The 17,658-nt window shown below is 34.9% G+C and overlaps 2 protein-coding genes across 5 annotated transcripts; both read left to right on the plus strand.

The window, feature by feature from the left end:
* Nucleotides 5,227-12,209, plus strand: LOC109716290. Its single transcript, XM_020241640.1, has 11 exons — nucleotides 5,227-5,481; nucleotides 5,597-5,834; nucleotides 6,225-6,372; nucleotides 7,121-7,225; nucleotides 7,733-7,890; nucleotides 8,697-8,859; nucleotides 9,170-9,306; nucleotides 9,692-10,382; nucleotides 10,889-11,001; nucleotides 11,096-11,351; nucleotides 11,695-12,209. Exons 1-11 carry the CDS (start codon nucleotides 5,277-5,279, stop codon nucleotides 12,013-12,015), a joined length of 2,535 nt encoding a protein of 844 aa, XP_020097229.1. The 5' UTR covers nucleotides 5,227-5,276; the 3' UTR covers nucleotides 12,016-12,209.
* Nucleotides 13,379-17,330, plus strand: LOC109715634 (26S proteasome non-ATPase regulatory subunit 11 homolog). 4 transcript variants are annotated; one of them, XM_020240742.1, is made up of 2 exons: nucleotides 13,379-13,524; nucleotides 15,668-17,330. In XM_020240742.1, exon 2 carries the CDS (start codon nucleotides 15,677-15,679, stop codon nucleotides 16,955-16,957), a length of 1,281 nt encoding a protein of 426 aa, XP_020096331.1. In that variant the 5' UTR covers nucleotides 13,379-13,524; nucleotides 15,668-15,676; the 3' UTR covers nucleotides 16,958-17,330. The 4 variants fall into 4 exon arrangements, with proteins under 4 accessions (XP_020096331.1, XP_020096340.1, XP_020096347.1 ...); XM_020240751.1 differs by having other exon boundaries at nucleotides 13,394-13,524; nucleotides 15,663-17,330; XM_020240758.1 differs by having other exon boundaries at nucleotides 13,399-13,529.

Raw genomic sequence — 17,658 nt, forward strand, 5'->3', positions numbered from 1 at the left:
TGAGAAAGTGCGAAATCACAGAATACTAAAGTGAGAAAGTATGAAATCACGGAGTACTAAATTGATACACTTTAAACCACAAGGTACTAAAGTGAAAAGGTGCAAAATCACAAAGTCCTAAGATACACTTTAAACCTGAAGATATTAAAGTGAAAAAAAGTAAAACCACGAGCGGAGTATTTGAAGTTTTCTTCTATTTTTTGGCTTTCCTTTGGAGAACTATAGCTTCTTTTCATGGCAAGGCCCCACTAATGGCTTAAAAAGAATAAAACTCCATTGGTAAATTAATTCACTGGGCTCTTTTTTTCTCTCTCTCTGAAAAGGCTTTTTGAGCCTTAACCATTTTGGTTGTTACCTTGACTTGGTAGCTTTAGCCTTTGAGTACTTTTTTATTTTTATTTTTATTTTTTTGTAGCTTCCATAAAAGTACTCGGGCGCCTAAACATATTGCATATGCTTTGTTTTGGGGTGATTTATGATCCTAGTGATGATCCAATTATAGGATCATATAATTAGCAAATTGGGAATAGTAAACAAAGCAAAAATTATTAAAGGGTCTGTTTTGTTTGAATTGAGCTTATGTTGAAGTTTTATCCGAATAAGATTCTGTTTGGAATTGCAGAAAATCTGTATTATGTACGGTGAAAAAAATGCGTTGTTTATTAGCGTACTTAATATCATATTTGTTGTAGTGCAATAAGTCAGTTATGATATTTTTCTCAATCCAATTGAAAAACAAAGAAGCATAGTGTTATATACTTTCGCCCCTATTAGTATTAGATGAGTCTCGATATCTAACTGTTTTGATTTGATGGTCTGTGTTTGGGATTATGAAAAGATTATATTATACACAGTAAAAAATATCTCGTTTATTTTCATACACAATATCAGGTTCCGTTATAAGTTGGTTATGATATATTTTCTATAATTATATTGAAAATCGAATAAGCATATCCTTATATTCTTTCGCTCTAATTTATTTTGCCTAGTAATATTAAATTAGACTTAATACCAAACTGGGGCAATACATAAAGTATTTATGTATGAATATCTCTGATATGTACCTCTACCACGTGACTTCGAGTTACAACTAAGCTACGACATTTTGCTAATTACTCAATTTTTACCTCTCCGAGTAGAGAAACTGTGTTATACAAGTAGAACAGTTTAAGAAGAAGCCTTTTTATTTTTTATTTTTTATTTTTGCTTCAAGCAAGGAAACGTAGCGGAGACTCCAACGATGGAGCACTTCCATGTGAATGGGCTGGGTATGATGGAAGATAATGGAGCAACATCATGTGAGGCATTTACATCCACGTTCTTGTTTCCAATTTCCCATGTTACCATGTACACGCACACCCTCCATTGCATGCAATAAGTGAATTAGGAGTATTAATTATCCATCATGTGCAATAAATATATTAGGTGTATTATTGAACTCTTAGGTATAGTCGAATGATATACATCAAGCTGACGCTTTTGATTTTGAGGCTAATAATTTTATTTCCGGTTCCTATTGTAACTACAGCAAAATTACTTTTTAATTGCTAATGCTGAAAGCAAAAACAGAAGTAGGGTCGGACAAACTCTTAGTAAGATGCAGTTTGAATGCGCCTTGACTCCTCAATAAGAAAATATGGTGATTACCATAGCATTACATTGTTGGCTTAAATGTGCTAGCATTCTGCCCTATGGTTTGAGGCCATGATGGGCCGAGTCATGCTCGAAATGGCGTGAGGCATGTTCAAAATTACGTGAGGCTAGTTGGGCCGAGTCACAATCGAGACCCGTTGGCACTGTATCTGTACGCTTTAAGTGAATTGGTTGCGTATTTCTAACAGCTCGAGCTTTTGTGATTAATGGTTAGTGCCAACGATCCGACAAGTGGTATCAGAGCCAGAGGTCACGAGTTCGATTCTCATATGCTGCAAATGCCTCCAAGTACTGGAGGAGGGATTGTTGGCTTAAATGGACCGGCATCATGGGCATTGTATCTATACACTTTAAGTGAATTAGTTACGTCACTTTTGGGATTAATGGTTAGGGTTCGATTTCTGCATGTTGCAAATGTGTCAAGCTGCTAAAGAGGGGATTGTTGGTTTAAATGGGTCAGCATTCTGTCCTGTGGCGGAAGGCCATGTTGGGCCGAGTCATGTTCGAAATTGCGAGGGGATTGTTGGTTTAAATAGGCCAGCATTTTGTCCTGTGGCGGAAGCCCATGTTGGGCCGAGTCATGTTCGAAATTGCGTGAGGCTGGTTGGGCCGAGTCATAATCTAGACCTCTGGGCGCTGTATCTGTACGCTTTAAGTGAATTGATTGCGTATTTCTAGTAGGTCGAGCTTTTGGAGTTAATGATTAGCGCCAACGATCCGACAAACATATCCAAAAAATTGAACAAAAGAAAAAAGAAATAATATTACTTGATACGAAATTTAATTCTTAAGAATAAGAACTGTTTTTTGATCTCCTCAGAATCTATATTTCTGTGTGCGTTTTATGGTTTAATCCAATCATTTCCTAAATAAAAGCACTTAATTCCAAAATAATTAAAATGCCTGATGAAATATAATCAGATGCTAAACATATTTGTCAGAAAAGAAAGGGCTTGTTCTTAAGAATCATTTTAATAATTCAAAATCTGTTTATATAGTTTTGAATTTCGTTGCTATAGATCAGAATAAAATTCATCTTTTTGTTTTAAACTAATATAAACTTTATAATCAGATGCTAAACATATTTGTCAGAAAAGAAAGGGCTTGTTCTCTTAAATCATTTTAATAATTCAAAATCTGTTTATATAGTTTTGAATTTCGTTGCATTAGATTATAAAGTTTATATTAGTTTAAAACAAAAAGATGAATTTTATTCTGATCTATATATATTAGAATATATTTAGATTTTACTTCATCTTAATTGTTTTGTGTCAAAACGGGCTAAGGGCCTCGTGGTGACTGTCCATACTTTTTATTTTTTTTAAAAAAATTTACTAAAATTTTTCGTCATATATTTTACTACATCAATTGTATGAACTGTATATTGTTATTTATTCATTAAAAATGTATTTTCTATATTTTTTATATAATACAATTCAAAATATTAAATAATATGTAAATTATACTCAACGAAAAAGAAAATTTAAAACAAATCGTGGTGGGCCAGGCAAGCCCACGGGCCAAATCACGAAATAGGTTGAGGTGTGTTTGGTAAAACGGAACTACACTCCATCAAACATGGTTAGTTCCGTCGGTATGATAAATCGCGTCGTATACAAACTCGCTGCTCTATAAGACGAATTCACGCATGTGCGCTGCTGCATAGTTCCCGCGAAAATCGAGTTCCAGAATTCCATCCAAACGCTTGTGAACTCTAGTTACTGAAACTTGGCCAATTCACCGGCCTTCGATCAAAACAAGTACACCCTTGCCTCACCCAACTCTAGCAGGCACATTATTCTCATTAACTGTTAAAACATAAAACACATCTAAATTATCGAAACGCTTGTCAAGTCCATGGGATGTGTTTGGTTCGAAGTCAGAATCGGTATCGAAATCGAAATAAGAGTAAGCTGAAAACGAAATCGGAATGATTTATTATCTCATTCTATTTGGTTCGCCACCTGAATCGGAATCAGAATGAACTATTTCTATTGTCGACGTTTTGTTCAGATAGATACAAGAAACATAATCAAATTAATATGCCAATTTTATCTTTATAATATATTAGCTTAAATTCAAACTGAAAATTAAATATTAAAAATTTATGTCAAAATTTTAAAATAATGTTAAAATTTTAAATATATTTTTTTAAAAAATAAAATTTAAAATTGAACGGATAATTCAAAATATAAAACTAAATTTTGATTTATTCAAATTCAAACTTAAAATTATAATTTCAATTTCAATTTGAATTCATAAATTTAATTTAAATTTTGAATAAATTTTTAGATTTTAAATTATATTTAAATTTAAATTTAAATTTATAAATTACATTCGAAATGCTTGATTGAATTTTAATTTTTAATTTAAGTTCAAATTAAAATTAAAATTTATAAATATAATTTTTAAACATAAACTTATATTTTAATTAAAAAATAAACTTAAAAAATTAAATTTGATCTGAATAAATCCATTCTACCCGAATTCAATTTCCAATCCGGCTTAGGAAGCCGGATTAGAAAATAGGGTAATTATGGGAATTTCCGAAATGAAAATTTANAATATAATTTTTAAACATAAACTTATATTTTAATTAAAAAATAAACTTAAAAAATTAAATTTGATCTGAATAAATCCATTCTACCCGAATTCAATTTCCAATCCGGCTTAGGAAGCCGGATTAGAAAATAGGGTAATTATGGGAATTTCCGAAATGAAAATTTATATATCAAATATAGACAAACGAATTTGTCCATTCTAATTCCGATTCCACATTGGAAAGGGCTGAACCAAACGTACTCTTATTAGTTTATAACTCCACTCCACTCCACTCCACTCCTCTTCATTGTCTTTATTATTTTTTTGTTCGTCCATAATTAATTTTGGATTAAAAATATTTTTCATTTGATCTGAAGTTGAGCTAAAAATTATGCTATTTAGTTGGCAGATATTCAGTAACTTTAAAACAATAATTCTTCTATTTTTATCATTATATTATAAATTTTTATATTAATATATAAAAAATTAAAAGAATTAAATTATACATTTTAAAAATAATTAATTTTATACAAGTCCCTGCAAACATAGTAAATTACAAATACACCCCTACAAAGTTTAACTTTCATATATTGTCTCCGCAAAAGTCTTAATATTTTCAAATATATCCCTCTAGTTTGTTACCGTTAAAGTACCGTTTATTTTATAAGTAAAATAATCTTTTGTCATCACAAATATGTTCCCAATTGTTAATTAAAAAGATCAATTCATTTTATTGACTAATTAGAGTTAAATATTTAAACTATGGTTAACTAAATTTTTCTAACTGATTCTAACGATAGGAACATATTTGAAATTATCATAACTTTTACAGAAATAATATATGAAAGTTGAACTTTTTATATATATATATATATATATATATATATATTCGTAGGGACCTATATACAATTAACCCTTTTAAAAAATATAAAATTATGAGCGAATTTAATTTACAGCAAAAAAAAAAAAAAATTTATCGTGCTGCACGTGGGTGAAACCAACGTTTTGCAAAAGAGAGAGAGATATATATTTGCATAGGAAGAGAGAGAGAGGAGGCGCTGTGTAAATGCATACATAGCAAGATGCTTCTCCACTCTTCTTCGTTCTCCTCTCTTCCTCCTCTTCCCCCTCCTCCCCTTCGCTTCCGCCGCTCCCCCAAAACCCTACTCCGATCCTCCGCCGGCGACTCGCCGGAGATCCGCCGCTCTCCGCCGCCCCCGACGACGACGACGAATTCCCTCCTCCACTCCCTCCGCCACCGTTGGAACCTCTCCTCCATCGACCCAGGTGCGCTTCTCCTCCTCCCTTCCCGTCCCCTCCCCTCCCCTCCCATGGATCAATCGCCCCGCTCCCTACCAATTCACCCCCTGATACAAGCGCTCCTCTTCGATTCGACCGTTAGATTCGGTTCAGGAAACCCTAGGCTCGTGGCTCGTCAAGGCGCGCGCGGCGCTCGCGGAGGCGGCGGCGCCGCTCGTGAAGCCGGCGCAGGGCAATCGGCCTCGATTCGAGCGGGAATCGGAGAGCGGGGTGCTTCAAGAAGAGGTGTTCATGGCGTCGTCGGAGTCGACCGTGGAGCGGCGGACGCCGAACGGGTACCTTTCGTTGGCTGCTGTTATCGCCATCGAGCAGTTTGGGAGGTAAAAAAGGCGGAGAATTTGCCATTCTAGGGATTTGGGTTTTGTAGAATTGTGCACAAGTTAGCTGATTATAGTGAATTTTGGTGATTCCTGAACTGTAAAGATTTGATTTTACTACCTAATGTTCTGATTGTTAAAAGTTCAATTCAATTCATTTAGTACTTACTTGGAAAAATTGTTGAGTATTTCATCAGGTAACTTAGTATGCTAAATTAAACATACTATATGGTTATGTAGTAAAAAAAAAAAAAAAAAATCAAATTTTTATAGTTCAGGCATACGTTGTGCAGCTATAGTTCAAGTAGACTTTGTATGATTTTACCTTTTGAATGCCATGCCATTCTCTACTCGTTGTCGTGTTCTTTGTACTTAGTGTAAGAATTTGTGTAGGTTGAATGGATTGACTGGTAGAAAGATGCAGAAGATATTTAAAGCCCTTGCTCCAGAAGGGATTCAGAGTGATGCTCGGAGTTTGGTGGAATATTGCTGTTTTAGGTACTTGTCGAGGGATAATTCGGATTTCCATCCTAGCTTGAAGGTATATTTGATACTACATATCTTTTGGAACTCTTATTCCATGCTTTAAGCAGATTCTAAAGCATTGCGCATGCCATATCAACCACAATTACTACTTTGTTAGGTTGTTGATTGCAATTGAAAAGGGTTTATAACACAATCAAACATTTTTATGACCAGATGTAAGGAAGTCTTTGCTATGGAAAAACTATGGTAGAGAGTCATGCCTTGAAATATATATTGTCTAAAGATTGATAAGTTGTCTTCCTTACTGTAGTGTGAGCTCCGTTTAACAGCATCTGTAACATATTTGACTCGACATGTAAATAGAGAAGATGGAGAATGATGCTAACTTCTCTATAGGAAACGGTTTGGTCATCTGAGGCAAGTAAAGCCAAAGGGCCAGCTGAAACATAATTCTGCTATCCAAATGGAATTAGCATATATAGATATTAGATATACATATTTTTTAACTCACTGCGAAATTTAGTCTGGTTTTCCTTCTTCTTCTTTTTTTCGTCTCTTGTTGGCCTTCTGTTAAGAGAATAGTTATCTATAGCATCTTTACTTATTACAGTTTTCTTTATTTTTTGGATAATTTTCAATACCTTGTTCGGTTGAATTGGCATTGTCGTATAAGTATTCTATGGCTTTGTTCTTAATTGGAAAAAATATTTTATTTTAATCAGAGTCTTTCATCTTGTGGCAATTTACTCCATTATTTCTGAGCGACTTCCATCTAGATCTTATAATTAATTGTACTTTTATAGGAGCTTGCATTTCAGAGGCTTCTCTTTGTAACTATGCTTGCTTGGGAGCAACCCTATAGCCAAGGAAGTGAATCACAGTCTTCCCCGAATAAGTTTTCTTTGCAGGTATCTCTCGTCAGATATTTTGTCTTTGCATGGTTTTATTATGTTCCATCATATATGAGAATGTTTTAAAATTTTACATATCAACTGCCAAAAAGATTCAAAGGATATCTATTCAATTAGCAAGCTCAGGATTTAATTTTACTTTATGCATTTACTAGATGATGTTGTGAAAAAATCTTAATTCAGGGATTTTTGAGGATTCCAAATATAACATCATTTGAAGGAACTAAAGAACTACCTAAACTCTATTTGGTTTTGCATTTCATGTAGAAGAAAAATAATAAATTTCAATATAACGTGTCGAAAATAGGGGTAGTGATGGTGTATCTTATTACTAAAGAAACCTTCAGTTGTGACTATCCTAGTTGGTGAAACAAAGATATGATGCTTGCCCTTTTGTAGGTTATAAATGCACTTGTTGAATTGGAAAATTCCTGACAATTCTCATGTTTCATTTCTTAGTAATTTTAAGATATACCACTTACTCTATTATTGTTTACCTTTTAGGGTAGATTAGTAGGAGAAGAGGCTTTTGTTCGAATTGCCTCCGCTGTTGCAGGTGTTGCTGACATATCAACAGCACATCATCTTTTTAAAGCTCTTGTTGGAGATGAGCAAGGGATCTCTTTAAGCTTGTGGACAACATACCTTGTTGAACTTATTAAGTAAGCTTTTCTGTGGATTATCAATCTCTTGTTTTAGTTTATTAGTGCAAACTCATTCCCTAGTTTTTCTTGCATTTGGATGTATTATAGATGCTACTACTTTACTGCTTATATAATGCATGTCCTCTCTGTAAACTTATGTTTGTTGAAGCAGTGCACTTCTCTTATATGGTCTCTGCATGCTGATATATAAGTGAGTTTGTTAGATGTTTTTCAACTAGTTACGATTTGAGTTATTTCCATGGTCTGTTTTAGGAAATTATAGCTTTTAAGATTAACTGTTTGAGTCCTTGTTGTGATTCGATATTCTTGTGACAAACTGTTATATTTGTTATTCGGTTTCATTGTATTGTCTGTTAGTTTAATGAACCAAGATATTGTATTTTCCTGAAGGGTATCGAAAGCACTGCATACCAAGGGCATGTAGGCCCAAATGGAGCTTTTAAAATGCTTTTCGGGTTAGCTGTTCAAAGAAGCCCTAATAACTTTATCCACAGTTTCCTGCTGCAGCCGAAAGCAGAAGCTTCAAATTAGAAAATTCTGCTTTTTGCAGCTAGAAACTCGCTTTGGCTTCTTTAAACTGCAGCTAGAATCTTTACCACTATATTGTCAATATATTTGATAAATTCACGGTAGTTGTGGCAATTTCCTAGTTTTCTGGATTTGTGATATTACATGGGCTTTTGTCGTCATCTTATATCCTAAATTAGAAGCATCAGTTACTCAGCTATTACGTTTATAATTCAACTGTGCATTTCATCTGATGTGTAATGTATATATGTTTATGCTTTCCTTTCCTGATACAGGGTGCATCAAGGGAGAAGAACTTACCAAAGTGGAGATGATATGTTGTCTGATGAGCAACTTTTGTGCATAGGCTCCAGTAGAAAGCGGCCTGTTCTTAAATGGGAGGATAATTTTGCATGGCCCGGAAATCTTACTTTAACAGATAAAGCACTATATTTTGAGGTAGATCCTTTCGTGGATATGATTGAATATAAACATTAATAGATTATCATGAGTTATTTGAGAGTTTTCAGAGGAACTTGAAATTTCCTTAATAGCCGGCAAGCCACTTGCATATTGTCCCTTCATTTACTCATGCTCCATTGTGAAGTCTAATGGTCAATTGTCCTCTATGTAGCTATTTTCTGGTTGTTGCAACTTTATTAAAATTATGTTCAATGCTATGTTGTTACTCTTCTATCATGCTTATGTTAACTTAATTATAGTGATGTTGGCCCCAACTGCTCCTCCCTCGTTGCATTGATGTTGGCAGGCTATTGGACTGACAGGTAGTAAGAAATATATGAGACTAGACCTTACACATCATGGCTCGAAAGTTGAGAAAGCAAAGGTGGGACCATTTGGATCCAAGCTTTTCGACTCTGCTGTATCTATATCCTGCGGTCTTAAGTAAGTGTGCTTCTGTAGACATGCCGTCACATGTTTCCATTATGGAGATGTTACATCTATACCTTTACAATATCATCAATTTATATTTCCTAGTATCTCTAAATTTTCTTTTATACCCTTCAAGAACTTAATTTCTTAAGTATATACCATAGTACTTCTCAAAACCATTTTCTAATTGAAAACCAATTTGCCGATGAATTAGAAGGTTCCCAAATCAGGAAATGTAGTTTAAAGGGTACATATGAAGATTCATATATGCAAGGGTTATATATCCAAATATTTTATTTTCATAGGAATATGTTTGGAAAAGCCCTTAATTGTATGTAGTCTTTTCTTTATGCAACAGCCATCTTCATATCTGATACACGACTTAAATTTTGAACAGGTCACAAGAGTGGGTCTTAGAATTTGTTGACTTTGGTGGCGAGATGAGACGTGATGTATGGCATGCTTTTATTAGCGAAATCGTCTCCTTGCACAAGTTCATACACGAATATGGACCAGCCGATGATGATCCAACGATTCATCACATATATGGTGCGCATAAAGGCAAGACGAAAGCTATCCAAAGTGCTGCTAATGGTATTGCGAGGCTACAGTCTCTTCAGTTCATTCGAAAACTATACGAAGATCCAGCTAAACTAGTGCAATTCTCGTATTTACAAAATGCCCCTTATGGTGATGTTGTCCTTCAAACATTAGCAGTAAACTTTTGGGGAGGCCCATTAATAACAAACTTTAGAGAAGGGAAAAAGCAGCAGAATCGATGGGTGAGTCCTTCTGAGGACCTCTCTAGTGGCAGTAATGTTCACATATTTGACATTGATGGTAGTGTATATTTGAGAAAGTGGATGAGATCTCCTACTTGGGCATCAGGCTATTCCATTTCCTTTTGGAGGAATTCTTTAGTTAGAAATGGGATTGTTTTGGGTAAATCTTTAGTTGTAGCCGACAGACATCTTGTAGAAAGGGCGGCACTGACTTGCAAAGAGAAGAGCCAGATAGTTCAAAAAACTCAAGCGACAATTGATGCTGCTATGATCCAAGGAATTCCGAGCAATATAGACCTTTTCAAGGTACTCAAGTGTTATGTAAGAATCATATTTAGTTGTTTTTTACGGAAATATCTCCATTACTTTTTTGGTTCTCAATAAATCATGTTATATCATCCTCTAAAGAGTACTTCAGTCTAGCGACGTTTCAGCTAAATGCCCTTTAGTAAAATCTAGGAAGTTATCCAGTACAAGTTATATCTATCAACCAAGACCTAATTTGCAGATTAAAAGAATTTTACACCATAGTTTGATATGTTTTGGCCTGTTTGAGATTATTAGCAGCAACTCATTTTTTGTTGAGAGATCTTGAAGTGTCTTGGAACTATTCAAAAGGGCGGTGCTTATGCCTTGGCTTGTAGTAGTTTTGATTAATCACAAAAAATTCATAGAGACCATCAATTTTATTGAAACTCGAACATAATCGGTTTAACTGTTACATATCCTCTTTCCTGTTTTAAAATAATTATATTCCTAATACTAAAGCTTCCTTGATTATTAATTTTAGTTTCTGCTATTTTTGGATTCAGGAACTTATGCTTCCGTTTGTGATGACTGCTGAAAATTTTGAGAAGCTTAGACGGTGGGAGGATCCACGTGCAACTGTGTGTTTCCTCGTGTTTGCTTATACTGTTATATTTAGGTAAGCACTGGTTGTTTCAGTACACAATTTAACTTCTACATTACGGATTATGCAATTGTTGCAACTTAAATTTGGATATCATTTTCTGTGTTAGGAATCTGCTTTCTTACGTCTTCCCAGCGACTTTGGGGTTCGCAGCGGTGGCCATGCTGTTAATGAAGGCGCTTAAAGAACAAGGACGGTTAGGGAGATCTTTTGGTAAAGTGATAATACGTGATCAACCACCTTCGAACACAATCGAGAAGATCATAGCCCTTAAAGAGGCGATGGCGTACATGGAGAACTATCTCCAGAACCTGAATGTTTCACTGCTTAAGATTCGTACAATCTTTTTATCAGGTCAACCTGAGGTATGCTGAAATATATGTATAGTAGCTTCCAATTAAACACATATCTATTTAATTTTCACTTAGTTCTGCACTTGAGTTTTAGGTACAATCTTTAAAACCAAGTATAAGAGTGACGACAAGATGAGCAATGTACGAGAAAACAAAACAAAAACATAACCGAAAGGAAAAGTCTATTGCGAATAATTGGGGATCAGCAACATAAACCTCTTGCTCTGTTCAAATCTATGCAATTGAAATAATGATAGTTATGCGAGCCTTTTCTTTTCATTTTCCATGCAAGTTTCTTTTCAAAACCTCTCAAATGGTAAAACTTGTTCTTTTAATTAACTTTTTCCCGTTGCAGATTACAACGCAAGTCGCATTAGTGCTTCTTGGCGGAGCCGCGAGTCTCCTCATCGTACCATTCAAATACATTCTTGCTTTTCTCCTCTTCGATCTCTTTACAAGGGAGCTCGAGTTTCGCCGAGAGATGGTCCTAAAGTTCAGGACCTTCATAAAGGAACGGTGGGCATCGGTTCATGCCGCTCCCGTGGTTGTATTACCTTACGAGGGCAGTAAATCCAGCTCAAATATCGCCGCAAAGGATACTGGCGATGAGACGAAGTCCGCGAAAGTTCAAAAAGGCAGGAGCACCGTCAATTCGCATAGTAGTAGTACTCGGTAGTAAGTGTGAATTGTGTACAGAATATGTACAGAAAAACTAGGAATGAATTTTGTACAAACTTGTAAGGTAGAACAGCTAAATTTTGCGCAAATGCGCGAAAAAGATATTGGTGGTGTACAATGTAGTTATGTTAATAGATATTGAGGTTTTGTAAACTTTAGCAATATCAAATTTCAAATTTTGTACTGAAGCTAGAGATGTAAAGCTTTACATTGGAGTTTTAACTTTAGGGGCTTTTTAACTGGTTAAATGTTAATTGCAAAATTTGATGAATATAGCAAGCGAAAGCCACATAATTTGATAAAGAGAACTGATATTTTTAAATTGAATCATGACTAGATATTATGTATCTATTATGGGGATATTAAAATTAGCTATGAGAATATTAAGTTCTTTCAACAAATATAGCACATGGAAAGTAACTAATTGAATTGATTCTTCAGGTTTGGCTTTTAAAATTATTTATTAATTTTATTTTCATCTATTATATAATAACATGAGAGAAAGGTAAGATGCCTTGCAAAAACCACTCCAATATTGGGTTTAGGTAATGTTTTGGGTTGGCCTATGAGTAGCTTCAAGTAATAATAATAATAATACAATAAAATAAAACTTGGTTTTCTCACATAAAATTATTAAAAGATTTTAATTATTCCTTCATATAGAATAGTCAACATAAAACATCTACTGGCTTGAATTTAAAAAGCTATTTACGACAAAAAAAATATTTTTTAAAATATTTAGAAATTAAAGTATATATATGTCAAAGTTCATAGACTAAACAAAATATTCAGAAGAAAAAGTGTGTAAATGAAATGACTCAGAAAAAAATAATATGTAAATGAAAAGTACAGAGTCCAACTTGCAATATGGGAATAGTTACATGATATTGAAAACAAAACTTTTGTATGCTCATTTAATTCAAAAAGAATTAAAAAAGATAAACTTTTAATTTATTTTTCATATTTAGAAATTAAATCCAATATAGATCAAGGTTTACATGTAAATAAAAAAAATAATCTTAGATAATAGTTTTTTTCGTTAGAAAAATATTTTTCATCCGTTTGATTTTTTAGGGAAGTAGTTTTTCTGTAAAATTTTCTTTTCAGATTTTATGAAAAAGTCTCACTTTTATTTTCTAAATTTTTTTTCTCCGGAAGATAAAAACAATAAAAAGATTGTTTTCAAGGAAAGCCAGTTTTTTTTCGAACAATAGATTTATATAATTTTCCAAGAAAACAAACACCCCTACAAGTGATATTATTTGAAAAAAAAAATTATGAATATGAAAAGTAGAGGGTCCAAAATGCAATATCGGAATAGTGCAGGGTCTTTCCGTAGAATTTACCCTAGCTTTTTCAAATCTATTCCGCTCCGATCCTTCTAGTGAACCGGGTTCTGAATCCTAAAAAAGTCGAGTCGAAGCCCACGACAAACCCTAACCCTACTCTTTCTCTCTCTTCGTTCTCCTCTTCTTGCGCTCTACTCCTCTCTCGATTCCGTACGCAGGTAAGGTAGATCCTTCGCTGGATATGGATCACTACTTGATTTACTCTCCTTTTATCCGATCTCTTGTTTTCGTTTGGTAATTTGTAGATCGAATCGCTTTGTTTTTTTTTCCCATTTTAGAGGTGTTAGGGTTGATCTATTTTAGTGATGTTGTCGGTTTCTTAGATCTTTCAATGATTCAAATGCCCATCTTCTTTTGAATGCTTGGATAATTTTAGTGGTAATTTGTCTGAAATTATTAAGAAGAATCAATAGAGTCTAGGGATAGGTGGTTGATTGAAACAAGTAGAAAGTTCGTGCGGTTTATTGTAAATTTTTTCTTAACAGTTTAAATCAATAGAATTTAGGGTTTCGTGGTTGATTGAAACAAATTGCAAAGTTTATTTAGTTTATTTAGTTTACTGTTATAAAAAAAGAACCATCATTAGATGTTCTCTTTTTTTAAAATGGTTTTAACAAATTAATTCTGTGCTAACATTAAATCTAGCTACTTGGATTGGAAATTCATATGCTACATGTACTCATTGATATGGCAACATGATATTGGAAGTTTTCTTATGATGAGAATTGCAGATTAGTTTTATTGAAAGGTGAAAAGCTCAAATGATGAATTAAAATATTGCAATTAATAGAAGTTCACTGATTCACTAGACTGAAGACTTAGAAAATCTACAAGTTTCTGTGTCCAAGAGAAGAAGCATTGCAAAAAAAATTTCTACATATGACATGTAAAGTTAGTAGGGATAGCCCAAGGATGTATCTTCTCTTCATTGGAGAAAGGAGAATTGCTGGATAGTATTAAATAAAAAGAAGGTAAACATGTTAGGTAAATTTTCTGTGTCACTCCATTATAGAAAGGCTATGGCATCACCACGTCTTTTATTTTGCTTGGTTTTTTGCCAAGCATAGCTAACTTTTAGAATAATTTGCCAGGGCTAGGTTGCGGTATTTTGGAACTAGATATATAGTTCTCTAACCGTGCCATGAGATGAGAACATGTTTAAGTAGTGGTTTGTTAGATGTGACTCGAAATTGATATTCGACTCAAGTTCGGGTTTTTCGACTCGCTGACTGTTTTGCAGTGTGACCAAATTGGGAAAAAATTTTATGGAGAAAAAATGAATGTCTGTGGTAGGTAGCGGAGGGCTCGGGCCGACAGCCAGGGGGTGCGGGCCCGCGGTACAGATCGGATCCGAAACCCGTTATGAGTTTTCTTTTCGTTTTTGCCCTAGAGGCGTGTGATCGTGGTTTGTTGTAATCTGAAGAACATTGTATTCCCTTTTGAGTTTCAATAGTGAAGTTTTCTCCTCCCTTGCCTGTGGTTTTTTCCCTGCAAAGGGTTTTCCACGTAAATCTGTGTGTTTTTTCATTTCTGCTTGTGGTTTGATAATTTTGTATTCGTCATTTTGTTTCCGTTTGTGCGTTTGTCGTAACATGGTTGAAAAATATTCTTGCTTTGGCTTTTATCAAATATCAAGCTGGCTGCATGGAATTTTATCAATAAGTTCTTCACACATAATTCATGACAATACACCACTATGCAGAAATCTTGTGTGTTTTGCTATTGTCAGGCTTGCTAGTTTGTATTTAGTAGCTTTAATTGCTTCTGTTCTCCCCCAAATTTCATATTTTTGCCTTAGTAAGTATTGAAGACTTTGAATATGAAAGAAGCCGAGGAACAGGATTATGTAAGAATTTTCTTTTTTATATAATCATTTATAGATTATGTTTCTTGTTAATTTAAGTTCTTTTATTCTGTTGTTCTTATATTTTATGGTTTCCTTCAGTGATTTACATAATTAGACCGCAGAGATGAATTATAATACTATATTTTACCTCCAATGATGGGACATAAGAATCTTATTAGAACTAAATCTATCCATTCAATTGTTTGTGCCGATCTTTTATGAGTGGTCATCATGGTCCTATATTGTTTTGCCAAGAGTTAAAAAGGCAAATTTATTGATCGTGCTTCTAATTATTGGCTTTTTCATTAATCATGATCATTGTTTTATTGGAGCATAATTGTGGTGTTATCTTCTTTTGTTCAAAATTCGATGCTCTCCTATTCCATATTCATGTGTAGTTATCTTCTACAGCTACTTACAAAATCGCTTGTTCTTTTCTGAATTTGCTATTTTAGGTAGTTACAATGTCTTCAGCTATGCAACCAACTTACCTTCCTGCAACCACCGACTCAATCGCTCAGGCCTTAGAGGCTAAAGACCCTTCTGAATCAATATCAATCCTCTACCAAGTACTGCAAAACCCATCATCTTCCCCGGAAGCACTTCGCATAAAAGAGCAGGCGATCTCAAACCTAACTGAGCTTCTAACCCAAGAAAAGAAAGCTGAGGAGTTAAGAAGCCTTTTAACCCAACTCCGCCCCTTCTTCTCTCTAATCCCCAAAGCAAAGACTGCAAAGATTGTGCGTGGGATCATTGATGCAGTGGCCAAAATACCAGACACCTCTGACCTTCAAATTTCTCTTTGCAAGGAAATGGTGGAGTGGACACGTGCTGAGAAGCGGACATTTCTAAGGCAGCGTGTGGAGGCAAGACTCGCTGCTTTACTAATGGAAAATAAAGAATATTCTGAAGCACTAAATCTTCTTTCAGGCCTGATAAAGGAGGTTAGAAGGTTAGACGATAAATTACTATTGGTGGACATTGATTTATTGGAGAGCAAGCTTCATTTTTCTCTGAGAAATTTACCAAAAGCCAAAGCTGCTTTAACCGCAGCAAGAACGGCTGCTAATGCGATTTATGTCCCGCCAGCTCAGCAGGGGACCATAGATTTGCAGAGCGGCATACTTCATGCTGAAGAAAAGGATTACAAAACTGCTTATAGCTACTTTTTTGAAGCATTTGAAGCTTTTAATGCACTAGAGGATCCCAGGGCAGTGTTTAGCTTGAAGTACATGCTTTTATGCAAGATAATGGTTAACCAGGCTGATGACGTTGCGGGGATAATAAGTTCGAAGGCCGGTTTGCACTACGTGGGCCCCGAACTGGATGCTATGAAGGCCGTAGCCGACGCGTATTCAAAACGATCCTTGAAGTTCTTCGAAACTGCTCTGAGAGACTACAGAGCGCAGTTGGAGGAAGACCCCATTGTTCACAGGCACCTTTCATCTTTATATGACACTCTCTTGGAGCAGAATCTGTGCCGTCTGATTGAGCCTTATTCGAGGGTTGAGATTGCACACATTGCAGAGATGATCGAATTGCCAGTGGACCATGTGGAGAAGAAGCTGTCGCAGATGATACTTGATAAGAAATTTGCCGGGACTCTTGACCAGGGGGCTGGATGCCTTATCATATTTGATGATCCGAAGACTGATGCTATTTTCCCAGCAACTCTCGAGACTATTTCCAACATTGGAAAGGTCGTGGACAGCTTATACATGAGGTCAGCTCGGATTATGGCTTGAAGATCTTAGGTGCCGTCTCTTTTGCTTAATCTCAGATTCTCTTTTAATATTTTATGGTCATGTACGAGTATAATCGTCGCGTGATTAAATGGATTGTTGTGTGCTTCAGTTTGCTTTGCATTCTATTTCCTTCCTTTTGCTCCATTAGTAATTATGCACACTCGAGGGAACTGTCGGTGGAAATCACATCAATCAGTTGATATCGTGTATGAACTATAGCGAATATTTAGTCGCATAGAATTATCTCACTAGCTAATGTGTGTTATATTCGGATTCCTCCAGTTATTCACATACTTTATTCCTGATTTGGGTCACTATCTATTCGTGGTGTTAATAACTGGTCATCAAGCGGTACATTTTTATTGGCTTTTTATTTTCGGTGATAGCAACTTCGCAGTCTCTGATTGAATCTGTTTGGTGTTGTTTTGTTGGTTTGTGTTTGTATGAAACTAGTTTGCCACTAGGTATTTTTTACCTCTTCGACTTTGTCGAATTCAGATTTGGATACCAACATGAATGGTTGTTTCTTTGACTGCACCATGTCATACGTCGGCATCCATTTCCATCTTTAGTCTCATCAAAAATCGGGAAATGTTAGATGTGGTAACCTAAGTTTTTATAGAAAGGATGATAATTAGACAACTTTTCCTGAGTTTGGGGTGTGAAATGCTTGAATTTGACAGTTGAGAATTCGAGGACAC

Source organism: Ananas comosus, linkage group 1 (genome assembly GCF_001540865.1).
Source record: "Ananas comosus cultivar F153 linkage group 1, ASM154086v1, whole genome shotgun sequence".
NCBI classification, from domain to species: domain Eukaryota; kingdom Viridiplantae; phylum Streptophyta; class Magnoliopsida; order Poales; family Bromeliaceae; genus Ananas; species Ananas comosus.